The 27,610-nt window shown below is 45.2% G+C and overlaps 1 protein-coding gene across 2 annotated transcripts; it reads right to left on the bottom strand.

Annotated features, from left to right (window-relative positions):
- Window positions 1-3,350: 3,350 nt before the first annotated feature.
- Window positions 3,351-26,167, bottom strand: GAPVD1 (GTPase activating protein and VPS9 domains 1). Of its 2 annotated transcripts, XM_068210877.1 has the most exons (26): window positions 25,976-26,167; window positions 24,785-25,628; window positions 23,520-23,606; window positions 22,282-22,416; window positions 21,976-22,165; window positions 20,986-21,066; window positions 20,012-20,172; window positions 19,072-19,201; window positions 18,173-18,298; window positions 17,178-17,351; window positions 16,727-16,867; window positions 15,988-16,122; window positions 15,303-15,422; window positions 14,775-14,852; window positions 14,268-14,641; window positions 13,673-13,760; window positions 13,219-13,299; window positions 12,447-12,569; window positions 11,872-12,001; window positions 11,377-11,486; window positions 10,318-10,477; window positions 9,833-10,020; window positions 8,946-9,159; window positions 8,321-8,393; window positions 7,745-7,942; window positions 3,351-7,051 (listed from the first exon to the last, which is right to left on the bottom strand). In XM_068210877.1, exons 1-26 carry the CDS (start codon window positions 26,158-26,160, stop codon window positions 6,911-6,913), a joined length of 4,467 nt encoding a protein of 1,488 aa, XP_068066978.1. In that variant the 5' UTR covers window positions 26,161-26,167; the 3' UTR covers window positions 3,351-6,910. The 2 variants fall into 2 exon arrangements, with proteins under 2 accessions (XP_068066978.1, XP_068066979.1); XM_068210878.1 differs by lacking the exon at window positions 20,986-21,066.
- Between the last annotated feature and the right edge of the window lie 1,443 nt (window positions 26,168-27,610).

Raw genomic sequence — 27,610 nt, forward strand, 5'->3', positions numbered from 1 at the left:
CTGGCTGCAGGCAGCCAGCCCAGAGAAGGGAACGAGCCTCTGGTGCCGAGGCCACTGCTCCCTCCTGGTCCCAGCACACAGCTTTTATCCCATTGCTGAGGGAATCAGAATAGAGGAAATACAAAGAGGTATTCACCCACTGCAAAGCATGGGAGCACAGGCTCCAGTTCTGCTCCCCAGGGCCCTGCTCTCCTCCCAGCCTACACCTCAGCCCCAGAATCCCACCTGTAACCCACAGCCCGATCCAGAAAGGCCATCCCGTGCCAGTGGGGACAGTTCCCACCCTGGGCCTGGACATGGCATCGGCTGTGACAGTGTCCCAGCGTTCTGGGACATCTGTGGCCTCTGCCAGGGACGATGGCAGCAGAGCCGGGGGCTCCTGCAGGGAGCTGCTCTGACACCCAGCACCCGAGGTGACAAAAATCTCCACTGCCCAGCACGATCCTCCCACAGACAGCACGGCAGAGACAGAGCCTGGCCCCACTCACTGGCACCACTCCTGCCACGGCTTCATCTGCAGCCACCGTCCCTCCAAGGACCAGGCACCGGCACCTGCAGGGAGGCACAGAACAGGATCCCAGGAATGGTAAACGCTGCAAAGTGCTGGAGTCAGCACTATGGCTGAATTTTGCTTTCAACATCTGCAGCCCAATAAATCTTTGTCTCTTTCCAGTGAACTGTGCTCTTCTCAGGCTCCAACTTACATCCCTCAGCACCGTCCCCACAGCAGCACGGGCCCCGGGGGTCCCAGTGCCAGCCCGGGCCATCACCCCGCGGGGCCAAGGGGAGAGCGAGGGGCCCGCCCTGGGCAGCCCCGGCCCCACAGCCCCGAGCGGCCGCAGCTCCCCGGGCCCCGTGACCACCGGCACCGCCCTGTGCCAAAACCCTTCGGCTCACCAGACCTCCGCTGGGCTTTTTTTTTTTTTAATTGTTTTCAAAACAGATTTCATGTGGTCCCAAAATGAGACCATGATTGTAAATTAAAGTGTAATTAGCCTTTACGCTTTTATATTCATTAACTCTTCTCTGTTAATGATGCAGAGGCTGGAGCACAAACCCAGCATTATGAAACCACATCCAGGAAATAAAATAGTGATTTAGATAATGGCCAGAATGTATTGCTGCTTACACATAATTAAACAAATGCTCAATTTACACTTGGAAACATGAATGAATGTTGATTAACCCCAGCCCAACGACTCGGCTGGCTCGGTGGCTCGGTGGCTCGGTGCGGTCTGCCGGCGGGGCTGGCAGCGCCGGGCAGGGCGGGCAGTGCCCCTCTCCCGCGGGGCCCCGCCGCCCTCCCGCACCTGCCCGCCCCGGCGCCGCAGCGCAGCCGGACCCGCCGCCCGGCTCTGGCTCTTGGCTGGTGCCAAAAGCCACCCCTGGCACACGGGTGACGCTGCCAGGGGTCACGGGCCAAGGGTCACCTCGCACACGGGTGACACGGGCAGGGGACGCTGCCATGGCAGTGCCACCACTGTGTCCTCACGGAGCAGCGCGGACAGCGGGAGCCGGGGTGGCATCGCCCTCGCCCGAGGGTCCCTGTGCCGGGGCTGCCCGCCGCTCCCGCACAGGCTTTGTCTCCGGTCCCCCAAATGTGCCAGTTACTATGGAGACATCTCCTCCTCCGCGCAGGAGGAGCCTGAGCCCCCTCGTGCTCTGCTCCTCGCAGAGCCGGACGCCGGAGCCGGGGCTGGGGCCGGGCCAGCACGGCCGTGCCTGGCTCCAGAGCCAGCGTCGGGGCCACCGCGGCACTGGGAGTGCTGGGGACCCCCGGCAGGGACGGGAGGTGCCATCCCCCGCGGGCTCCTGTGCCCCGTGAGCTGGGCCTGGGGACCAGGCTGAGGGCAGGGGCGGCCTGCTGCACCCAGGGCTGCACCCAGTGCCAAGCAGGGCTCTCGGGTGTTTCCTGGTGAGGATGGCTGTCCTGCTGGTCACAGGGAAGCCCTGTGCAGGCACCAGGGGAGCAGGAGCTGGGGACATCCCTGGGGAGCCCTGGGGGCCAGCAGAGCCATCCCCGCCTCAGCCTGGCTCCAGGCTGCCCATGGCAGGACACGGCAGCTGGAGCAGCCCGTGCTGCCCCGAGCCCTCCCTGCCCCCTCACCTCGGTCCAGACCTCGGCTCCCAGGAACCCTTCATGGATCGCTGCCTCAACAGGCCATAATGGCTCCATCTCTCGGGGTCAATACGGGCGCCTTTGACACATGATAGACAATAATTGCTCTTTCTTAGAGACTTTTTAGTTCATGGATCATTGACCTGATGGGCTGTAACAGCTCCGACAGAGGCTGCACACCCCTGTGCTTAACCACCCTCAGGAGCAGGCAGCTCACGGGGCCACTGGAACGAAGTGTCTCCAAATCCATGCTCCCAGCGCAGGCTGCCAAGGGCCCTGGGGCCGCTGGAAGGCCTTCTGGTAGCATGGCCATGGAGGAGAGGCCGTGGCAGGAGGCACAGGAGCCCAGGAGAAAAGGCCAGCACACCCCAGGATCCCTCAATACCATGGGACAGAACCAGGATGCACAGGACCAGGTCACCTCCCAGGCTCTGCAGGCTGGAGATCCCCTCTCTGACAGCAACTTCCAGGTATATGATTTAATGAAAGGCACAATAAGAAGTGAAACAATTAGAATTTCTGCCTCATTATCATGGTAATCTTATCAGTCGGATAATGAGGTATTAATGGAGATTTAATGTGCCTCTCATAACAGAATCCCTTGGAGAAAACACATAAGGAAATTGCTGTAAATCCACTTAATGATGGAAAGGTCCCCAAACACCATATTCCAGAGGATGAAAAATGCTGGATGCAAATGAGAGAGAATCAAGGTCAATAACGCTGCGGGGACCGAGCTCACGGCGGCACCGGCCGCGCCCGCCCCGCCCAGCAGCGGGACCGGGTGGGGTGCACGGCAGCTGAAGAAATGCTCCTGTCTCGTCAGGAAAAATGAACGTTTCCTAAGAAAAAAGACGCCAAACATAATACTTTTGGACTTCAGCATTCTCAACAAGACACCGAACAGCAGCCAGCAGAGGGACAGGCACAGTCCTGCTGCAGGCGGAGCTATTTCTTTCCTCTCAAGCTACTAGAAGAGCCAAGCTGCAGATTCAAAATAGTAACTGAAGAGCTCTGTGTCAAGCAGTCAGTGCAGCAGAGTTTCCTCCCACCTTTACTGGATTTTGGTTCTTTTTTGCCAATGTCCCTTCCCTGTGTGGTGTGGGGATGGAGCAGAGCAGCAATGCCCAACACAAACCACACAGTTAGTGGAAGTGCTCACACTTGCACGGCCATCCCAGCACAACTGCTGATGGCACTGGAACAAGGCAGAAACGTGAAAGCCAGGCGGTTAAACTGCTCTCCTTTTAATCAGTTTTTACAGAATAATACATTAATAATCACGTTAAGAGACAAGATGGGGTTCCTTGTATACAAGATTGTGCAAGCTCGTTAATTTAGATTTATAAAGGCTTTACCAAAGAGGAGAGGCAGTACAAAGCTTTTCAGTAGAGGTAAAGCACAATTAAAAGGTACAGAACACACACTACTAACTCAGCAGAGGTTAATTCTCAAGTAGTACAGGCTCAACCACGTCCCCAGCTGTACCCAGACCGAGCATCCTTCCCCCTCCGTCCCCACTGCCTTCTGCTGCTCCAGCTCTCCAGGCACACTGACTCACTCGTGCCAACACACAGCTCTGCTGCCAGCAGCTCTGCCCCCTCTCCTACCCCCTTCCCCCACCCCATTCCCATGGCAGTGAGTTCTCCAGTTCTGTGAGAATCTGGCTTAACAGAACAAGAACATTTTCAAGCAATACAAACCAACACTGTGCTCACCAGACTCACCCACAGGAAACAGCATCGTGTTCGTGGCTTTTTTTTCCTGAAGTTTATGGCAGTTACATTCAGCATTTGGTAGTAAAAGGTCTTCAAAACAAAAACTTTTAAACTCAAATCCTTGACAGGCCAGACACATTCTGATTCTCCTTAAAGAGGATTTTAAAAAGGTTTAAAGAGAAATCTCTCACTTAGGAGCACAAAGGAATCTCCTAGAGATGAAACCCCCAGCCCTTTCCTTCCCCTCCTCTACCCAAAAAGGAAACCAGCACCTCAGTAGCATTCCCAGGCACAGACATGCCATTGTTTAACGTGGCAGCTCCTCAGAACGTGCCAAGATGGGCGCTGAGAAAACGGCCAAGCCTGAAGCCCACACTGTGACCTGTTACTGAGGACCCTTCCCTGCTCCAATTTGCCCAAAAAGTTCCATTCCTCCTCCAGTGGCTGAAGCAGTTTAATTCACAGAAAGCACCAGGATTACAGCAACAGGCCTGTGGCTGGCACCTTTTGGCCGCAGTTCTGGTACTTTTGGTCCTTTATGCAGTGTCTTTTCACCTTGGCTATTGCACATCAAACCTAACAACATCACTTCCTAGACACGGAATTTAGCATTTTAAAACAAAACATTACGGGACTCCGGGGGAAAACAGTAAAAGGACGTTACAGGCAGGTTTTAAATTCTTTGGAAAGCCTAATTCTCTAACTACACCTATCAAGACTATATAAAGGACCTTCAGAGTAGGCTGGAAAAAAGAAGCAAAGGACCATCTTGCTACAAAAACTCTCAGCTCACCTGGGGCTCACTGAAACACCTACTGGTTCTAAAATAACTAACATTAAAAAAAATTACTCCAGTTCTTTTAAGTACTTTTCTATGCAGAGAAACCAAGTGATGAAAGCTGTGAAGGAAATGGTTCCTGCCCCTTCCATAAAGGAGAGTGAACCTGAAAGCCCTGATGATGCTGACCAAACCCTGTGAGCCAGGCCAGCACAGAGGGGCAACACGGAGGGTGACCACCACCTCCTGTGTCCTTGTGCCTTCTTCAGGGATCCTACAAATACTCTCCTCAACCAACACCCAACTGCAGAACTTTCACACATCAGTCTTAACATCTCAGATATTCAAGTAATAATTACATATTACAGGACACTTCAATAGAAATGAACTGATATTGCTTTTTGATATGATCTGGCCATATCTTCAAGGGCATAGTTGTGCTTTGCTGCAGGGCTGTGCTTGCAATATTGAATTACATGTTCAGCACCAAAAACCCATCAAGGCTAAATAACCAGAATATTGCAATGCCACACAGACTGAGACACCGAGTAAGGCAGATCAGAAGAATTCTGTTTTGACTGAGTATTGCTCCTCCACACAATCGAGTCTCTAATAGAGGAGAAAGACTATAAGGAAAATGTTACCATCCCACCTTCTCACCTGTGATTAGTTTGGCAAAACTGCTTGATTGAGTTATATCTGAGAGCCCTAAAAAGTAAGTTTCCTGATTATGCCTTGACAAGTAGCACAGCCAAATCAAGCACTCCGTACTTTACATAAATTGCTCTAATTCCAATTGACCACATGATTTTCCCAATACTAGTTGCTTACAGGTTTTAATCATTAAAATGCACACACACACAAAACGAACCAATCGTGTTTTGAAAAGAATGTGAGAAAGATTTTGTTTTCTTTACCACTCACAGACACCAAGTCTTACCACATCCCTCAGTCAGAAGTGCAATGAACACTCTGGAAAGAGCAAGAAATAATACTGACATGGAAAAGTTCAGTGCTCGCTGTCCTTTTTCACTGTATTGAAGCTGAAAGAGAGCAGCGAGTGCTTATATACAGCCAACACCCACTGGCCATGCCCCAGACCACTTCACTCATGAAAAACCCATGTGGGGTTGTGCATAAAAATCTCTTGAAATTGATAACTGTCAGTTTAAGGGGAAGGCGGGCTGAGAAATCTATAAAACACCCTGAACTGATGTCATGATATGTTTCATAAAGAACAGTGTTATATTATTTTAAAATATCTTTTATGAACAGTAAAACTTGCACTGCTGCATAGCAGACAACACGAAGAACATTTAGTAAAAACATTCACTGAACCCCCTGGCATATGTATTTAATGTCACTAATCAAAATATATATTACAGCCCAAGGTTCTGTTAAGGATCTCTGTTTGGGGTTTGTACAGTATACACAATAGCTCAGAAAAAATATTACAGTAAGGAATTTTATTTCTCCTTTTTATATTAGACTTTTCTATTGTAACTTACAGTCCCTCTCCTCTACATATCCAAACCTCTGTAACACCCTAATGCCCTAGCCAAGAAGTGTTCAGCTAGCTAATAAGCACTATTATAAATTCCAGTTTTAGAAATTTCAGTAATTACATCTTAATAAATAGTTCAGTTTGCCCTTTTTAAATCTTAGCCTTTTGAGGAAGTCCTTTTGTCACCAAAACATGGTAGGTCACAACCTGTTAAGAGGTCAGAGAGGATTCTGCTTGTTTATTCAAAGGATAGTAAGTCCAAAGATACTTGCAATGCATTAAATATAGTTATATAATATTTACACTGTCCTCTCAGATTTTAAATTTAGGTGAAATATAACCAATAACTGATGTCAGCTACTACAAACTTCCAGTGTGGCTGGTGTTTTCTTAATAAAAGGTGTACTCAACTAGAAAGTTTACTACGTGGCTGCCCTGTTTCCTCTTGTTTCAGTTTTCTGTTAGAAATTAAATGAAGTGAATTATTCATGTGAATAAGAATTCAGGAAGAGGGGTGGTGGAGAAAGCATGAAGAATTTTCTGAATGTTTTGAGGTTCCAAAATACCTGAAAACTGTGGTCCCTTTTGCAGTGCCAGTATCTAGAGGGGAGAAAAACGCAACCCAAAGAGAAGAGGAAAATCTGTTAAATTAATAGATTAGTAAAGGTGTGTTTTAAAATGCCTCAATTCTGTACAGTATTTTACAAGGAAAGTCTTTTCTTCAGCTTTTGCAGCTGTTGTACATTCTTAGAAACTCCTCTCCTGCTCAGTCTGCCTGTGCTGTGTGAGAGCTACTTGCGATCATCGATAGTTTTGATGAACTCCACGGCTGCCGTGAACTGCATCCACCAGTAGGACTCCTCTCCAGACAAACAGTTGGCATAGAAACTGCTGATGTACTGCACAGTGGACAGCAGGCAAGGGGGGTTTGCCTGGGGTGGGAGAAGAGAGATACAGCTTGTTTGCAAAGCCCAACATCAACAAGCACCGCCAGATACAGAACAGAAACACAATTCCCTTTGTGCAGTGATCCTCATCCTACAGAGTAGGTAACCTGCCTGCAGGGTAGGGACTGTTTATCCTCACCAGCCCCACTTCACACGCTCAGAAGGCATCAGGTTTGACGAAAGGAACATTTTTCCAACAAGGAAAAATGACTAGCAGGCCAGGAGAAAGAAGGGGAACTGCCACAGTCTGTGAAGGTCATCAGGACCTCAACACAGGTAAAGCCTGTTGTTTCAGCATCTTACACGTCAGACCATTCTCCACTCATGTCAAGAAAGACCAGCAACACAACCCAAGTCAGCTCTGGTCTGGATCTTGGTCCTGAGGACAGCATGAAGCAGGCACAAATGACAGATGCTGGTGGACATACCTCAGACAAACTCTACTCCACACACAGCATCTGCACCCCAATTTTCTTGGTTCCAAATGCAAAGTTTGCTTGCGTTCAAAAACTGTAACTCTGACCACATTTCTGGCATTCCTACTCAAACCCTGCTGAATCAGATCTGGGTTTGAGCCTGGCCAGCTCCCCGTGACCCACAGGCATTATCTCTCCTCCTAAATTTGCCAGTTTATTACAGGAATTAACTGGGCTTTGTGATCTCTGCAAAAGAACTCACCTTTATGAGAACGAAGACCAGAACAGGAACAAAATCATCTGCCCCAGGTACCGAATCCTCGTTGGCCAGACTGAGCAGGTTCATGATGGTGGAGCACATCCTCAGGATACACTGCACCTTGTCCCGGGGGGTTTTGTAAGCACTTATCGTGCGGATCTCGGACTGCGCCGACGGCCACGGCGCCTCCCGCAGATACACCTGAGGAAAGCCAGCCACTCCTCGTTGGCCTCCACTGCTGTGGAGCAGAGGAGCTCAAGCACCAGAGGCTCACAGGTTTTGGAGAAATGGGAAGCTTTAAGGCAAGGTGAATTCAAACTCAAGGAGGGGAGATTTAAGTTACATATATGGAAGAAATTCTTCCCTGTGAGGATGGTGAGGCCCTGGCACAGGTTGCCCAGAGAAGCTGAGGCTGGGTACAGCCGCAGCATGGGCACAGTGTATTTTCCTGAAGGATATTTCAGCTGTCACAGGCAGCAAAGCAACCCTACTAAGTGTAAAACAGAACAATCCTCTCCCCATCCCAATCCCAGTCCAAACCCCAACACACGTACAGAAGGAAAGGAAAAGAGTTGTTACCTCAGGTATCTGAAGTGCCTTGTGGTTTGCAGTCACTACTTTGGACAACCTCTGTATGTGCTCGTGAAGGACCCTGAAACACAAAAAACAAGAGTGAAAAGTCAGCAGCAGCCAGCCAGCTGAGGAAACTTGCTTCATGTTTGATAGGACAAGAAAGATCTTCAGGAATGTGGCCCTAGAGATGATGGACACCAGGTCAGTGAAGATGCAGAGGATTGTTCTGTGCAGCCAAGAACAACCACACGTCCTCTAGAGCATCCCAACAGCATCTGTTCTAAACCACAGGATCCCCAAATGCATGGAAAATACTGAGTGAAACCAGAAAATGGACCAGGTCCAGTCCTGAACCAGGTTTTGATCATTCTCTCAGCGCACACACTTGCAGACCTGACAGTCTGTACCCCAAATTATCACACTTCCAACTTTTTTTTTCTGTTCTAGCAGTTAGTTGCAAACACATTTGCAAATGATGCTAAAGCCCTTCCTCGTTCTTTTACAAAATGTTCTGAACGAAAACACGAATTTGTGTGGCTGACTCAGACAAGTCTGTGGCAGGAGGGCTGCACAGCTTCCACTGCACCAACTGCAAAAGCGAAAACAAGTCCTTTGAATTCCATTAACTTACTGGTCACGCAAAATATCTCCATCCTGATTCGGGTAGAAGGCGAGTTTGAAAATGCGATTCATCACACTGCGCTCTATGGCTAATTGTGCATCCTGGAGCTGCTCCTCACTGGCATTCTGCCAGATGGCATCCTGGGCCATAGCCCCGTACAGGAACTGGAGAAAATCCTCTACTTGGGCCGTCTTATCATCTGCTGCCGTGAGTTTCTGGAAATCTGATAAAAAGAAGCAAGAGAAAGAACATACTCTCAAGTAAAAAAATATTATTTCTGATATGTTTTTCAGGCACATTTAATGTGCAGCACTATATGCTCCAGGAACAAGAACTGACTCCAAATTCCTTATGTGCTTCATTTAGTCAGATATGTGCACAGAGAACATAGAACCAGTTTGGTACAAGAGGCTGTTTTGAGTTTCCTGGTGCCACTGTCTCTTATGCTGTGATGTTTTTGAATCTTTGATTCACTTGATTCACACTATTACTATCCCCCATATATTCTAAGGTGCAGCCATAGGTTCTGGACTAGGAACTGAATGCTGCAACTTAATTTATCGTGTATCAGTAGATATAAAATAATTAATAATATTCATGCTTCTGCCATGGGGCAGATAATGTGATTTAGCACAACTTTTTTGGCCAAGTAAGGTCAAATTACATTCATTCTCTTAGCCCATGAAAAATGCAGACAATTACCACAGCTTAGCTGCCACAACATACTGTAAAGTCACAGTAATGTGTCTGTTCAGCCATTAATTCACCATCTGAAATTAAAATCATTTTAGGAATCTACTCCTCAGATCAAAAGACATATTTTAAAACATTAACACAAGTCAGCATCTAAATACAGAGTAAAGGACTATAAAGACTTTGGTGTGCATTAATCTTACCTTGAATGAACTCCCTTATTTTCTTTTCCTTGCTCTCCAGCAGTAACCTCACACAGACTGTAGTGAAGTATCTGTTGGCCACCTCTTTATCTCTCAGGACTCTCTGCAAGAGCCTCTCCAGGTGCGCCTGTGTCGTCTGCAGGCCTTGGCGACAGCGCGTTAAGTAAGCGATATATGGAGCTCTTTTCCTAAAGCAAAGAGCTCTACATCAGATTCACAAAAAAGACAGAGGCTAACAGCTTTACAAACCATTGAGTCGTGCTGCACAGGATTCTTCCACTTGTTGCTTTTAAAACAAAACAATGCCTGAATTCCTAAGTTTGCCTCACGGGGTGAGACAATTGCATCCTTTTGTGGGAGAAGCCGAGATGCAATAACCTGGTTTGGTAAAGTACAATTTAAACCAAAAGGGATCTTCCCAATCTGCTGGTGAATAAAGACATGAATGTGGGAGCCCGCTGCTGCTGAGGCACTGGACAAGGTACCTGTAGTCCTCTGCGATGGAGGCCAGCAGCTTGCGGCAGGTGCGGTTGTCGAAGCGGCTCACGCAGCGCATCGTCTCCTGCAGCTGCGCCATCAGGTTCTTGTCCTGCAGGTTGATGGCTTCAGCCAGCTGAACTTTCAAGAAGCACACAATTTCATTATCTAATAAAGAACAAAGGAAAAATATTGATTACCTAAAGGGTGGCAACTTAATCAGGAATCCTGGGTAGTGTCTCACTGTTGTTTTGTTTAGAAATTGAGTGAGAGGAAGAAGAGTGTTTAAAGAGTCTTCATCCTAGATGTAGTGTCTGTGTTTTTTATAGTAGTAGTAGTTTAATAAAGTTTTTTCTTTTGTTATTAAGCTTAAGCCTGCTCTGCTCTGTTCCTAATCACATCTCTCAACAATTATTTAGGAAAGTACAATTTTCATAAGGCGCTTGCATTGTGCCAGTGTCAAACCATAACATAAGGAAAAGAAACGTAGGCATGATGAAAATAAACTATCTCTGAATATGGGAAACACATTCATGGTCTAAAACAGAACTTCTGTACGTTAGGGAATAAATGTTATTTTAAAACAATTTAATAAGCCTTTTTGAATTTTCCAGCTATCAGAGGATAAGCTTCCATATCACTATCTTATCTAGTATTTAGAACCATTCTGAAATGTGAAGAGGACCACATAAGGTGACATACTCACCTGCCTGCAAATAAACCCAGAGTGAATGAAAGGATACAACACAACACATTTATACCAAGTCAACATAAAGACCCAGTAAATCACTGAAGTGGCACAACTCCCAACAGCACATGTATTTTCAGAGTCTATTCTATAGCTCTAGGCTCTGCCTGCACTCTAGCCGTGATACTTCATTACAAAAAAATCTTGGAGCAGGCTAAGATGGCAGTTTGTCTGTGGAGTAAGAATGAAAACATTCTGGAGGCAAAAGGCAGCCTGTGCCCTCAATATTTATGGCAAAGAGAAGGGACCATAAACGGTGCAGAACAAGTGCCATTACATGGGGACAAGGAGAGACACACACAATGCAAAGAGCCTGTACCTTCAGGGTCTGTGTGGTCTGGGAGACCATTCCTCGTTGAATGTGTCAGCATTGGGAGGGCAACAGAATCTGCTGAACAAAGAGCCAATCTCAGTTTCTTCTTTGCATCCCTTAAAGAGGAAAAATATTTTCTTAACACAGTTGATGAGAGGTCTGCTTCTTCAGTAAGAAGTCTTTACTTCCTTTTTTATTTAATACTGCCTAGAAGTTATTTAACGTCATTTTAATATACAACATTGTCAAGACTTCAGAATATCTGTTCTTTTGATACAGCATGATTTTCAAAGGGATTGTCTTAAACACTGAATTGCTCTGTCCTCTATGGTTACAACACCCTCCCTCATCAGTGGAAATATGACCGTTTGAGATACTTAAAACTAAAAGCACATAAAAGTTTACAATGAATCTCTATTAAGATTCTTGTGGGAACCAGTCACACAGCTTCAGCTTTTAATTCTACTTTGTGGGTAAGATGAAACCTGCAAATGTATTTACCTATAGGAGAAAGCAGAACCTTGTGGCTGTGCTACTTGACTTGCAGAGTCTGGGAGGTCGTCTGCAGACATGTTCTGCAGAGCCTCATCCCGTGGGGAGTCGTGCATGCTCTCACCATCCCCAATTGCCTCTGTGAAACAAAAAACACGTTACACCTCAAGAGAGGAATCAGAAGAAGAAACCAGATTAATTTTCTGCTTGTTATTCTAAGGTCAGGGAGGGAATGGAGACAGCAAATAAACCAGCTTGTTCTGGATCTATGAAAAAATGCACATTAAAACATACAACCTAGAAGAAATTGCAAAAGTTTTGGAAGGCACTTCTTCAGTGTCATTTAAAAGAAAACAAAAAACTGGTAGGAGATGTGCTATCAACACCCAGCTCCCTCAATGGCAATACGAAAGAGCTGTCCTTGGGAATACTGATTTCATTCCCGGCCTCTGAGGGACTGTCCCACAGATTATTTGACAAAACATTCCTTGTTCAGAGCTCACATTGGTCTAGAATACCAAAGTTTCTTTATCTTTAAGGAGCAGAAACTATGTAGGTGGTGATTACAAAAGCCAGGTTCTCACCTGCACTGTCGTAGTTCACGATGGCTCCTTCACTGGGACTCGTTCTCTTGATTGCATTCCTGTATTTGTCCAGAATGTCCTCAGCAGCTTGTGCCTGTGCACTGAGCCTTGGGCTGGGATCATCTGAAAGGACCATAAAAAACAACAGGAGTTACCCTGGTGTTGGGCCAGCTGAAAGCAAATAAAAAAACTTTAGCCTACACATTTGTTTTCAGCCAGATCAAACAAAGAGGTGCTTGTGTCCTGTGCAGCCCAAATTCAAATGCACTAATAAAGTCTGAAGCAAATCAGAAAACAAACAGTACAATCAAAGTGAACAAATGAAGTCAGATCCTGAGCAGATCCTCAGCACATTTATACTACATACACAAATGGCTCTTGGGTATTTGAAGACTTCAATAAAGGATCAGGCAAACAGAAAACAAACACCCAGGTTCAAGCCATGTTTAATTTAACACTTAAGTAACTATTACAGGACAGTGTGTACAGCTATCCTTACAGCTCAGCTGTGACAAGGACAGGAGCTCTATAATGAGGGCAGGGGAAAAGTGAGGACTTGAGTTGAGAATCCACTACATACACAGACATGTGACAACTTAAAAACAGCCTTCAAAGTCAGGAAATCTTTATCCATTTTCTTATTCAAAATGTCAGTTCTGAACACGAACTACAACAGCATGTACCTGTCTGTCAATAGCTACCTGGTGGGCACTCTGGAGCTCCAGGAGGCACACTCTGAGAGAAAATTACTATGATGATGTTATTCACATACCTTGAAGCGCTGCATATCTGTCAGGCACCATGTCATCTTTGTCTTTTTCTTGTTTTTCTTTCTTCCTAAATGGAATAGGAGCTGAAAATGCAAGGTACCTCATCAAAGACTACTCTGAGATAATGGCCAAATAACAGAAACTTTAAGGAAGGGGCAAATGCAGAAAATTTTCATCAAATCAACTTCCATAAAAGCATAAGCTTATCCATGGGGCAGAGCAGAACTGTACTGTCATCACCCATAGCCAGCTCCACCTTTAACAGACCTGAGGTCAGGCAGAACAGTTTTGCCTTCCAGGTACAGCACACTCAGGGAGCTACTAGCCAAGGGAGTCAGGTAGCTTCCCATTTTTATTTACATATTTATTTATACTTGAACCATAAAGGTGACCAAAGAGATTATAAAGGCAGTGTGAACTCTGACTGAAGTACCAAACCCAGAGACATGATCCTACCTTTGGGCATGGCAGATGCAAAGCGTTTCCTCCACCAGGGCTTGTTCCTGTCAGACTTCTCATCATCACTGTCTTTCCGTTCCTCAATCTGCAGAGGGGCAGAGTCTACATTTGAGCATTTACCAAATCAAGTGTAAAGAGAAAATTTCTCCTTCACATCAGATTTTGCTACACTGACTGTAAAAACAGAACTACAGCAGAGCACAAAGAGCACATTCAGTCAGAAATATCTCTCCTAAAGAAGACATCCTGCAAATGCAAACCCATAGCCACAAAGAACCCTAGATTTCACTTATATCTTTTTTAAAGAAAATTAATTTCAGGCTGCTGCAGCAATTCAACACTACAATGAATCTGTTTCTGAAGTACCACCAGTAAACCTCATCCAGTAAATTTAAGAAAAGCCAGATCCATTTAAGCCACTCTGAACATCTGCACCTTTATCTTATAAAACATTACTGGCCAACGTTTAAAGGATAACAAAAGTGTGTTGTAATTCCTTAGCTAAAGACATTTAATTCCAACTTTCTGGCATTAGATGCGTTGTTAAAGTGGGCATGAGAGACAAAAATAAAATGATAAACGGAAGCCTCACCTCTCCCCTGGAGGAGTCCTTGCTGGGAGATGAAGATGACGACTGAGAGGCGGCCGCCAGCACCGCTGCCCCGGTGCTGCTGGAGGCCATGGGCAGCTCCCTGTCCTCAGTCCCAGCACGCCTGTTCCACCCAGGATCACTCATGGGCCTCCGGACTGAGGACACGATGTCTGAGCTCCTGCTGCGGACCAGCCTCTCCGGGTAGGAATGTCTCTGCTTGAAGGCTTCCAGGTCTGTCGGGATCAAAGCGTGGGACCCAAAGTTTGGCAATCGGGCCTCGTTACCCCCCACGGCTCCTTCCAGGATGGGTGGATCTGGAGGTGGATGAGAGGGTCTTGCATAGTGCACTTTAGGCCTTACTACAGCTGATACACCTGTGGTCACAAGCAGAAAAGAAGCCACACACATTTCTTTTAATATTATTCCAAATTACCTGATGACCTGGTACTAACATAGAAGCATTGAAAATGCCTATTTTTAAAACAAAGCTTAATCTTGATAACTCACCCTCATTTGAGGACAGAGGGTCAAACAATGCAAGCAAAGAATCTGTCTGAGAAGGAGGAGATGTCAACTGACTAGCTCCTGAAATAGAGAAAGAACAAAGTTAGTGCCGTACCAAAACGGCCCCCAACATGAGAGACACTGGAAAAACAGACTTCAGCAACAAAGGTTTACAAAACTTACACTGCAAAGTATTTGTAAAGATATTCCTGTATGGAAAGATCTCTACAGTCCCTTGAAATGATCAAAGAGTTACATCACAAAAAATGGGGAGTTCTTGAGGAGCAGCCCAGTTCCAAAACACAAGAGGACAGTCAATGTAATCAAACTGAATTAGGGATCTTAGATCTAGTACTCAAGCTCTAGTACTGCAAAGCACTGGAGCCTCTTTGCCAAACAAATACAGTACTGGCAAATAAGGAAAGTATGAAGCTTAGTCACTAGCACATTGAAATTGGGGAGAAATTGTAAAATTTAAGGATTCCATAAATGTCACTTGCTTTTATCAGAGATTCCAGATAAGTAACTTACCATGGGCTGTTTCATCCATGTCAGGACTTGTTACAGAATCTTTTCCCCCAAAGTCAGAGCTACATTCAGACCTGAGATCCTCAATCTTGTTAGGAATATCTTCAGATGTTGCACTAATACCTTACACATAACAAAAGAAGCATCTGTAATAGCCTTTCAAAGAGCAAGGAAGCAAAATCCTGAGGATGTTAAAGTGTTTGGTGGACAGTGAGTAATCAAGTTCCAACTCACAGTAGCACCTACACACACTACAAATTTCTATACTCATAAAATCACAGTTTATTTTTGCTCTACATCTTCAAAAGTATTACCATAGCCATGAATACACTCTGACAAGAGGCATTAGAAAGACACTCCACCTTTTACATACTTTGCAGAAAATGAAGAACTAGAGCTATGATTTATTTAAATAAAACAAGTTGTTTTAAATGCAAGAAAGTTTGGAGTTTCTTCCAAAGCAACACTCTTCTGCTAACCACTGCTACTGTAGCACAGAACATCCACCTCTCTGCTGCCTTTTTTATTTCTTCTGTGAGGTGAACAAAGAATCACAGCTTGGAAAATTCCAGAAGGAGTGCAGGAAATTGTTTTATGAGTGAAGTGATGTATAAATAAAGCACGTGCAGCAAAGTGAGTGCTGGCCATGCTGTGATGGAGCAGCACTGGCAGAGACAGTTGCACACACCTGACACAACGCTCAGGCCGGGGGTGCTGGGCCGAGAGCTGACCTCCCTCACATCTGTGTCATCAGACGTGCTACCCAGCCCAGAGCAGCTCTCCAGCTCTTGGAGTCTTTCCTCCTGTTTTAAATCTGGAGCTTCTACAAAAGGGACACAATGGACAGTAGAGAGAGAAAGTATCATTACTCAATGCCATGCTCCCAAAACATTCACAAGCAGAAGGAAGGGGTGGGGGGTGATTTAGTGTATCAAGTTTCAAGGGAACTCAACCACTTCAGCAAGAGTTTTCTTCTATCCTTTGGTACAGAAGGCAGGACTCTGCACAGACAGCAATGCTCTGTCTGCACAGGCATGCAGGAGTGTTTACTGGTTTAATTGTTGTATGTCTTAGACAAGAGGATACAGTCACATCTTCACTAACCAAAGTAAAGCATGGTCCTGGATAGTGCCTACCACAGGGAAGGAACACAAACACAAGTTTCCTTTGAAAACCCTTCTCTTCCCCTTCAGACCTTAAGAATTTCTTAAGTAACAGAAGTCTCTCCCAATGCTTTCCATCTTCTTTCTGCCTAGGAGCATTTTGTCCTTTTAATCCTGGAAGCATTCGCAAAAACTAACTTAAGCCTAGGACAGTAATTTCTTGAAGAAAGAGGAAGAGGAAGAGGCTGTTGTTTTGCATTCTATGCCTCTGGAAGAGTCTTAGAATCATGCTAAAGAAATACGCAAAAACTGCCCGATTCTGACCTGAATCACTTGGTAATACTTCCACACTCCACGCCTCACTTGTGGTTTCTGATATGGTTGAACCTGTGCAGGGATCAAGCAACACGGATCCTGAACCTGGCAAACACAGCAAGCTGCCTAGCATGTTCTCTGCAGCTGCACCTGCAAAAGTAAAGCCGGAGCGTATGGCTAGAGCTGGGCTTGGGGAGTCAGCTCTAGAGAGAAAAGTCAGAACACATCTTAAGTGTCCCTGATAAAGCAATCAGGAAACACAACGTTGAAAAGAAACAAGTAACTAAGTACAGTCCAGGTCATGCACACAAAAATTCTCCTAGAGCAAATCTCCAGTTGAATCCGTGGAAATGCGCCTGTTGAGGAAGGGAGGAGGAGGAGGAGGAGGAGGAGGAGGAGGAGGGCTCTGCAGCCTCAGGTTCCAGAGCTGCACAGGACCTACCCAGAGCACACCCGTTACCTGCGATTTCCTGCAGCCGGTCCTCGTCGATGTTGGGGTCAAAGTCACTTCCCAAGACATCTGTGCTCCAGGTTTCACTCACAGTTTCTGAAATATCTCTGTCATCAGTCAAACCCATCATGTCACGGATTTCAAACTTACGGAGCTTGTCATCCAGGTTATCCTGAGTTGTGGCTGTGGAAAAATAAACAGTTCTTGATTTTCTGAAAGGCTTCTCCAATTATTTCAGATTGAAAGCCTGTAAGAGTACATTAGGAAAAAAATCCCAAACAAACAGGCCCCTAATTCTGTCAGGTAAGGCAGTGGTTTAAAGGAAGGCCTGTAAAGCACTATTACACTATTCAGGAAATGCTGCCTGAAAAAACATTTGAGACGTAAGAAGAAAAATCTGGAAGTACACATGATAATCTGTCAACTAAATTGACAGAAAAAATAAATGAAAGGTAGTGCTACAAAGATACTGATACAATTCCTGTAGAGGAACAGGATCACAGAAAACCTGAGGCCTCCAGGGTTCATTCCAGCCCAACCACCCTGCCCTGGTCAAGGACACCAGGTTGCTCATGGTCATGTCCAGTCATATTTTGAGCATCTCTAGGCTGGAGACACCACAACCTCCAGGCAACCTGTTCAGCGTTTGACAAATGGACATTAAACAGAAAATTATCCAGATACTTCCAGACTACTCCAATCCAGATCACTCTATTCCTGAAGGGAAGAGCTTGATAAGCAAAACTTTACAGTTTCCTATAAAGGACTTAAGTCTCAAAATTCCAGGCAATTCCCTTTTCCTAACAACAGACTACAAGAATATTTCCTGGGGAGAAAAAAACACCAAACCAAACCAAAACCACCAATAAATACAAGAGCAACAGCACAAGGAAAACGTCTACTTTTTTTTCCTTGAATTTGTCAAATTTGCAACCTCTTTCCACAAAGGCTTTGGCTTTAGCATCTCCAGCAGCCCAGGCACCTGTAAGAGAACTGGCACCTGCCTTGCTCGTGCTCCAGCAGCTGCAGAGCCTCAACGCCGTTGCTGCCAGAGGGGCCCGCGCCCAGCTCCGACACCGACTCCCCCTCCAGGTCCAGGGAGGACACAGAGTTGGAGCGATTGGAAGGGCCTGCAAAAACAGATTTTACTTTGAAACTCATTTGAATAACAGTTCCTAAATATACAGCGTTAACAATTCAGGACACAAAGACTCACTAGGAAGATTACAAGAAATGAAGTAGCAGTTCCAACACAAAATATTGAATCTCACTGCTACTGTACTTAGCTGCAACTTAAAAGCCAATAAAGTCTTTGTCTTTAATTTATTTACTTGTTCATTTGTTTCTTTTGTTTTCTTATTTTGAGCAGACAGACAGCAAAAATGAAGTTATGGAAGTTATACAAAATAATGCAAAATTTATGTGTCCAAACCTCTTCCACCCCACAGACAGCTGTGCTTTGTTATGTCTGAGGTTCATATAAAGGAGTTGTGCAGAAACTATTCTGACTATTCTGAAACTAATTAGAACAGGATGAAAAACAAGTCTGAGAAGTTCAAGTTTAGAGCTAAGTTAGATTATCTTAATAACTAGTACTAGTACTGCACTTAAGTTAAAAAAAAAAAAACCACACAAAAAACCCCTCTATATTCTCTTTCTAAACACACTTAGTCTTCTTTTTCCTAACTCTCAGATTCAGTTATGCCTTTGTAGGTCAGAATTTAGCTCCAGGCTTTATTCTCTGAACAACTAAGAAAGAAGACAGGCTCTCAGAGTGAAATAGCACAGTCTTCAAAACAGCAAAGTCTAGATGCTGTATTTAACACACCTTGTTTTTACAGTTAAGGGGGGAAAAAAACCAACAGAGTAACACAACTTCTTTTAGATTTAAGCAGCCCTTCACCTTCAGATATTCCTTCCAGATTATCACTGCAGAGGGAAAAGCGCAAGGTTTTATCAGGTTTACCATGGAGCTTGTTCTCGTCGATGGGGACATCTCCTTGCCCGCCATCTGCAAGCTGCATATTTAACACCTGGAGGGTGGGAGAAAGGAACAAGACTTCGTTAAAATCATCTGTTTTTCAGATAATTAAACAGCAAATAAAACATCGGAGACATGTTTTTGTATTGTTAATGGGACAATCAAATTTCTAACATTCTGTCAGAGAAAAGACAGCAACCTCCCAAGTCAGAGCCTGGGGAGAAAGCAAGGAACCACCCCGTGGACATGAGGAATGTCCTGATAACAAGGGACCCCGTGGACATGAGGAATGTCCTGATAACAAGGGAGCCACAGCTCCCTCATCACACCCCGGAGCAGAGCAGTAGGGAAAGGATCTGCATGAGGCTGCCAGAGGAGATAATCCCAACCACCAGGCAGGGAGCAAAGCTGGAAGCAGTAGCTGTGCTACAGCTGGAGAAAGAAAAGGCTGGAACACCAGCCCTGGCCCAGGAACAGTCTGCAGGCACTGATGGCACTGTGAGCTCAGCTCTGCCCTCACAAGAACCTGGGCCTGTGCCTTTCCTGAGCTGCCAAAAGCGTCAGGATCAGTGCTCCAGTTCTGCCATTCACCTGTGTCCCTGGACCCAAAGCACAGGGCATGCACAGACACAGCAGTTTCTTAAAGCTCAGAAACAAGAGCCCAGGTTTGCTCTTAAGCTTCTTAAGTGAGGGAACAAACCCACCTAACAAAGGCCAGTTTGAAAGCTACAACCCCCAAGCTCAGGAACACAGAGTAAGGATTTTAATTCCTATTCCAGCTCTGCAATCTCCCTGCTGTGCTATTAGAGAAGACAGAGGCTGCACGGTTCAAAACATCTGAGATGTCATCATTTCTGGATACCTCATTTTCTGACATCATTCCTGGAGTAATCTGTGGACCTGTCCCCAAAGAAATCACCAGCACTTCTTCTGGCTGAACTTCTGGAATGGTCTCCTGGGAGGATCCTTCATGATCTCCATGCTGGTCCATTAGCATGTTTGATCTACTTCTGCTTCGAGTGGCTAAGAAAATATTCCAAAATATCCACATTAGAAAGCTTTTCCTCCTTGTTTAAGCAGGAAAAAAAGAAAATACAACGGAAATACAGAACTGTAATGTTTTAACTAGCAATACACACTAAGGAAATTTTCAAAATCAAAGTGTTATTAAACTTTTGAGAGATAGAACTGGTGTTTAAACTTGAGTACTGCCCTGTGGAAAAGGACACTTTCAACATAAAAGTTGAGAAGTAAAAAAACAAGGTACACTGTGACCTGTTTGCCTACAGCAATTCAGCCTATTCCAATCACAGAAAGACCTTTTATACAGTATATGAGAAAATTAAGTTTATTACTAAAAAAGGTCTAGGTTTCTGTGGTTTAAAACTCTAATTAATTTGTTTAAAAGGCTTTTTCTCCTAAGAAGTAGGAAATCTTATTCTAACAGGTGTCTCAAACCCAGACACACAATACAACATCGGGTGGTTTACTCTGATTACTTTGCCACTCTTATGTCCCCTTTTCAACTGGCCTCAGATTCCCAGACGTGGCTCCACAGAAGTAAAAACACCCACATGAAATTAAGGTTTCTAAGAATGGCAGCATGACACCAATTGCTACTTTATTTGACCCAAGGAAAACAAGGCAAGTGTGCAGAAGTGGCAGCCAAATTCTGATTATCTCACAGAGGGGTTTTTGAATCCCACATGTACACAACATGAGTTCATACACTGCAGAAATCTGCCAAGGGAAATTGCCAGGGTGGGCCAAAGGCACGCTGAGTTATGTGACACGAGTCAAAGTTTCACAGAAGAATGGAAAGAGGGCATTACCCACCAAAAGGGGTTACTAGAGTTATGTGAGCTGACAGATTGGTAGCAGAGGTATCCCAGGCAGTAATCGCTGCCAACTGCTGTCCTGGAGTTCGAAAGCATTAAAATGAAACAAAAGAAACAAAAAATTTGAGCAAAAGCTATTTTATACCATAAGATAAATGCTGTAAAGTGCCACCACTTTAGAGGTGTAAGACCAGAACCATTCAAAAGCAGAGTTCAACCAACATGGGACACGTTTGTTTTGGGGGTGGTTTTTTGGGTTTTTTAGCCACTTATTGGCCTCTGTATATTTTCATCCTTTTACACACCAACACCAAATCTCTCAAACAAAAATATCCCACGTGGACATATTCACATAAATATACACTGAAGAAGAGTACCACACTTCCTGTTTCAAAAGAAAGTATTATTAATATGCAAAAAATCTAGAGCCAGAAATCCTATTGAAAAAACAAAAATTGCATTCCAGAATACTGACAGTTGGAATTACAGCAGGCAAGGAATGGAGAAAGGACAAACCTTCTCTTCTCAGCACATACTCTGAAAGTCCTGCTCCTGCTTGTTCACCCTCCATTTGCTCTCTAACAAAAATGTTAAACTTATTCTATCCCACTGATTAAATGCCTCTGCTTCCATCTTACTACTTTCCTAAGCAATTTTCCCCCTAGATCTGCTTCCCACCTTCAAAACGTCCCTCTATTATCACTGCCAACCACCACCATTACCACTACCAACCACTCCAGAATTTTTCTCCAGTTCAGGCAGGAGTGATGAAGGTCATTCACCACACTTGCATTAGACACTAAGGAAGTTACCTTAAGAAAAATTTTTAAGAAAAATTCTGGTTTAAGAAAAATTCTTCACCATCTATACAGAAAAAGTAGGAACTGAAGGTGTAGGTGAAGAGTAGGCCCAAGAGATGACTGAGAAAATGGCAGAGAAGTGCCCAAGGAGTCAGAAATCACAGGAGAGCCCCGCGCGCTCTCCTTACCTATGGGCAGTCGGTTTTTTTTGTTAGCTGGAGTAGTTGCAGGAGAAAGCTGGGGGGTGTTATATGGAGTCATTTCAAGGCTGCTGCTTTTCCCTGGTTTGTTCTGGGGTAAATTTGCCAGCAAGTTTTCCAAAGCCATCCGATCTTCCTTAAGTTGATCGCTTGACATCACGTTCCGCATGAAGCCGACCTAAACACGGACAGTCGTCTGGGTAAGAGCTGCAGTGCAAACCAGCCTGCTTTTGCCCAGGTGGAACATAAGGGAGCAGGCTGACAGTGGCCCTTTCCAGGAGCAGGAGGCATTACCAGGGCAGTGAGCTGGCTGTAGGTCATGTACACCACGGTGCGGCTCAGCCCCTCCAGCAGGTTCACGGCCGACATCGGGGGAGTCTCGACCGCGCGCCCGTCGATCACCACGTCCAGGAAAGCAGCAACGCAGCTCTGAGAGACAGCAGGCAGTGTGAATGAGACACCATCCCTAGAGTTTGGAACGAAACTCAGGACAGGAGTTAAGTGGTTTACAGGATAATTTAAGTTTCGCTTCCTACTTCTGGAATCTTGGGATAAAATGGCAGATATTTTAAGGTCACTGAAAAGCAAGCAAGGAAAGTGTGCAGTTACTTTTAGCATTTCCTTCGTTCCTTTCCTGCATTCCAAAGTGTTACCTACTTAAGTGTCCTCTTACAATTTAAGGGGAAAAAAAAAGGCAATGAACTGGCCCCTCCTGAAGAATCTGCTGGGCACAGACTGAAAATGAAACACAGAAGCAACAACATCACTTTCAAATCCGAGTTACTTGTACAATAAACGTGTGGCTTTGCGGGGTGACTGTGTAACAACTAGCATTACCAAAACCTGGACAGATACAAGGTTACCGAGGATGCCAACAGGTTTTTAAACACTTGACAATCTGTCAAAGGCCGTGGGCTCCACTGTTGCTCCGATAAAGGTAAGCGCTCTATGGCTAGGATGACCCACACTAACAGCAAAAGCTGAATAAAAAAAGAAAAACTATGCAAAAAAGAAAGAGAAGTTACTTGCTCTAAGAAATGACTTGGTGTTACAACAGACATTATACTAAGGCTGTTTTCAGATCAAAGTGTTTTGTTAGGTTCAGTGGAAAAACCAAATACAGTAATTCAGTGTTTCACAGAATCACAGAGTGGTTTGGGTTGGAAGAACCTTAAAGACCATCCAGTGCCAAGCCCCTGTCATGGGCAGGGACACTTTCCACTAGACCAGGTTATTCCAAGCCCTGTCCAACCTGGCCTTGAACATTTACAGTGCTCTGTTGAAAATACCATTTAATTTAATTTAAAAAAATATTTTCTTTTAAGAAGTATTAGGTCAGAGTAGAAGCAAGGACCCGCAACCCTTAATTCCAGTAGTCAAGATATTTTTTTCCCAGCTTTGTGCAGGATTTAATCTGCTTTTGATTACATGTAACTTGGAAATGAAACACTTAGTAAGTCCTTTGCAAAGTCTGAGAAAGGAGGCTGCAGAAGGATGATGACGTATTGGATTTTTTCAGCCTGGATTCTTACTTTGTCAAATTTAGCCAGGTTGCTCTTCATACGTGGATCTCCCTCCTCAGAGCCTGTCATTGCCAGCTGCTGCAGAAGTCTCCCAACCTGAAATTAAAAAGAAGTACACAGAATAAGCCTTTCATACCATGATGGACCTGATTATAAAAAATATTCGAAAAACCTCCTGCATTCTAAATCCTTTTTCATTTAATACTCCAAGGAATACTTCTGATTGAGTGGACAGAGATTTGTGCTTGCTTTCAGGGAAGACAAAAATGCAAGAAGCTTTAGGAAAAAAAGCAGTCATTGCCTTTAACAAGAAAATGTGCACACACAGTAGGCTGTGACCATCATACTTCCCCCTCCCAGGAACAAAGCATGCTTTGTTTTTGCAACACGTCAGAATTGAGAGTTGAATCTAGGTCATCTAAACCTAGAGATTTTCAAAGGCTGCATATATTTTACTAAGGAGAAATAGCAGGAGGGATAACTCTTATTTCAGAGCACATATCCCTTATTCATCTCCAACTGCAAAGCAATCCTCAATTCAAAGAGCTGCCAACTGCTCTGCTACAGCACGTGAGCAGTGACACAGGAGAGGATTGCTGCTGGATTTTAGACAAACACTGAGCAAAATTCACCAGCATGATTGCACTGTAAGAATCACTCCCTGCCCACTTTATAGACAACAGTAAAAAGCAGGTTTTGTTCCTCACGTGGAGGAACATCCTCAGTGAGACAAGTGTTGCTCAACACCTTCAGATGACTCCTCTATGTAATATCATTAAATTGTTCAAGTGTTTGCATAATGACAAAAACTGGTCATGAGGGCTGGGGAACGCTCCAAGTAGAGCACTGGACATTACTGCCAGACAACAAGGGGTTTTCAGCAAAGTATTTCATTATTTTTTCCAATACCTCATATAATATTTAACATTACCAAGAACAGCATAACACTCTTTTTTACATATTCCAGAATTCATCTTCTAGTCATTTTTATGCCTTAGCTTCCATCCCTTAAAAACAGCTTTTATAAAGGATATTTTCAATTCTTCTAAGGGATACAGGAATACATGCTGTCAATTTTTCCAAGCCACTATTTTAAGCAAACAGATAAACTTTGGAGCCTGCCTTTTCAGCAACAATTAACACAAATATTTCGTTAGCATTCATTTTATAAGTAGGAGAGACGGTACCTTCACTTTCAGTGTAGTAGCATCAGTTCTAGAGGGAAGAAAAAAGCCATTTATGTATTTTTAAGAGTGCCTTACTGTGAATCATACCTGCATCAGATTAAATCTTGCCACCTCATTGATAGGAGCATCAGAAATGATGCCGTACTGCTCGGGGTTGACGATGGCAGGGCAGATGAAACAGGCCAGGAGGAGATCTGTGCACATGGCTCTGACCTCGCCAACCTCCAGCCTGTCCACACACGACAGCGTTTTGTACATCTGCGACACAATCCACCTCAAGCTGTGAGGAAAACAGTACGTGTTTTGTTTGAGATAGCCAATGAATTTGTTGACCAGGGTCACCAGCTTGGCCTCGTTGGAGTCAACCATCTCTTGGACTCTCTGCTTGAACTTTTCTGTGCCTTTCTCTCCAAATAACTTTTCCTGCTGTACTGGGGAGAATCTCTCAATTAACTTGTTTGCATCGGTTTCCAGGTGGTCTTCATCTTCAACCAGAAGCTGCATGATTGGCTCATGTAAGGTAGCAGTAAGAAAAAGTTTTGCAGAAAAGAGTCCTTCAGAGAAAAGCTTGAACAAGATGCTGAAGGCACAGGTGCCTCGTCTCAGCAGCCGCCTGGGGTTGTCGCTTTCCTTCAGCTCAAACTCGATCAGGTACCGGAGCACCTGCAGCAGGTAGCTCTCGTCCTCCTGCATGATGCAGTTGCCGTAAATGGAGGTGAACACTGTGTGAATGACACTCTGGGTGTTGTCCTGGCTGAGCTTCTCTCCAGCAACCAGGCAGGACGCAATAAGCCTGGGGTTCTCCCTCAGTCTGTTCAGGAATTCTCCGTAAGCGGTCTCCTGGAATCCCAACTGCTTGTACCCATCCACAAACTGTGTGTCCTCCAGGATTTTTGCGTGCTGGCAACATTCAGCAGGAGAAGCTTCAGCACTTTAAAGGAAAACATTGAAACACTTTAAGTAACTCCTAAGTAAACAAACTTGCTAAGAGATGCCACTTGATCTATCTATCAACCAGGCTGCCACACAGGAAAAAAGTCTTTCCAGAGAGTTGCTACAAATTATTTGCAAATTCTGGATAGTTTGCTCTCATGAACAGAAGCAAAACAAACACAGGTATTAAAAAATAATTGTTTCTATGGCCAACAAGTAAGTTTCGGTGTAAGATTCCCCAGCTGGGGTTTGCTTTACAGCCTCACTATTTTTCTGGCCAGTATAGCAAAGGCCCGCAGGCCGTGAGGATGGGTGCAGGTGGCAGCAGGGCGGGCTGTGCAGTACCTGGTGATGATGAGCCTGTCCAGGTTGATGCGCTGCTGCTTGGAGATCCAGGCCGTGCGGTACAGCCGCTCCGCCGTCTTCAGCACGTCGGCGTTGAGCCGCTGGATCAGCTGCTTCTCCGAGCTCACGTACAGCCGCTCCTGCTTCAGGTGATGGGCCAGCGTGTGGATGTCCAGCTTCACCATGGTGCCCCTGGCACACAGAAGGGAGCGGGTCAGCCCCAGCAGGGAGGGAAGGAGCCCTGCCAGCCCCGGGGCGGGCAGCGGGCACAGGCTCACCCCAGGCAGGGAACAGGGAACGCTGCTGTGCCCCTGCTCGAATCCCCCACCCTGCACTAGGCACTCTCTTCATGCAAGCTTTCCAGCGCCAGTTCCATTGTCTGTCGCACATCAGGGCACTGGCAGAGAAGCAGATGGTATTTTCAGCTCGCCCCGGTGAGCAGGAACAGGAGCACAGCCCTGCCACAACCCTGACCACACCTCAGGTACACGAGCTGGGAACCTGCCCTTACCTGGGGACACGTGGCCCTGGCTACAGCTCAGGTGACACCAGGTCAGGGAGATGAAGACCAGCCCCCATTCCCACATGCTGTTTGGGGAACAGGCACCACTCCTTCATCCTAAAGCCCATCCACATAACCCAGCACTACCCAAGGATCTGGGTGCTGGAATCTCTCTGGCCTGCTGCCTCTCTCACCTATGCACCAGAAGCACCAAGCTCCCAATGCTGCTCTTTTCTGCTAAAAAAATAATAATAGTAACAATATAACTAATTAAGAAAAAAAGCCACCAAACCACAAACCAAGGAGTATCAACACCCAGATAAGGCAGTAGTTGGAAATAAGCTTAGAGACTTTGCTCAACAGTACAATTCATTCAGAAAAAACTCCTCAAATATTTCAATTCAGAAGAATATTTCTTTGGGCCATGATCCAAAAATGTTGTTTTATAGTGAGAAAAACTGAAACAACCATAGGCTTTCATAGCACGTCAGGGACTAAAATCTACACAAACTACTGTTCTGTGTGAATGTAATATCAGTTTTAACTTCACAACAACAAAACATCTCAGTAGAGTACTGCACCACACAAGACACATTCCAGGAGAAAATCCATCTAAAAATCAACTGTTTGGGAGGGAAAAGCCCCATCAAGTGCATTAATACTGACAAAGGAAGAGGTACAATCATGCAGACCATGGAATTGATGGTTAACTGCTTCATGTCTTCCCCACCAGAACTAACAGCCACACCAGCTAATTTGGGAAGGACAAGGGTTTGATGTAGATACCATCTGTAACAGATCACAAGGTACCTGTCATGTGCATCAGGAATGGAGATGTCAGAGGGCTCTAGCGAGGAGCCCTTCAAAGCAATACTACAGTCAAAATAAAAACTTACTTCCCACAACCTGCAGTGACTCTGGACAAGCCTTTTTCCCCAAACCCATTTAGACCATGCTTGAGAAACTACAAATAATGTGCTAGAATACCACGTGCTGGCCCAGTGCTCTCCCCTGCCAGTGTTTTAAAGATCTGTGTTTCACTGTTCAGCAGAGCAGCAGGTGATCCTCACTGAAGAGTACTGATTAGCTCCCTAATTAGGCACAGGTTTCCCATTTGTTGGGTTTTTGCAGCC

Source organism: Anomalospiza imberbis, chromosome 21 (genome assembly GCF_031753505.1).
Source record: "Anomalospiza imberbis isolate Cuckoo-Finch-1a 21T00152 chromosome 21, ASM3175350v1, whole genome shotgun sequence".
In the NCBI taxonomy this organism is placed as follows: Eukaryota; Metazoa; Chordata; class Aves; order Passeriformes; family Viduidae; genus Anomalospiza; species Anomalospiza imberbis.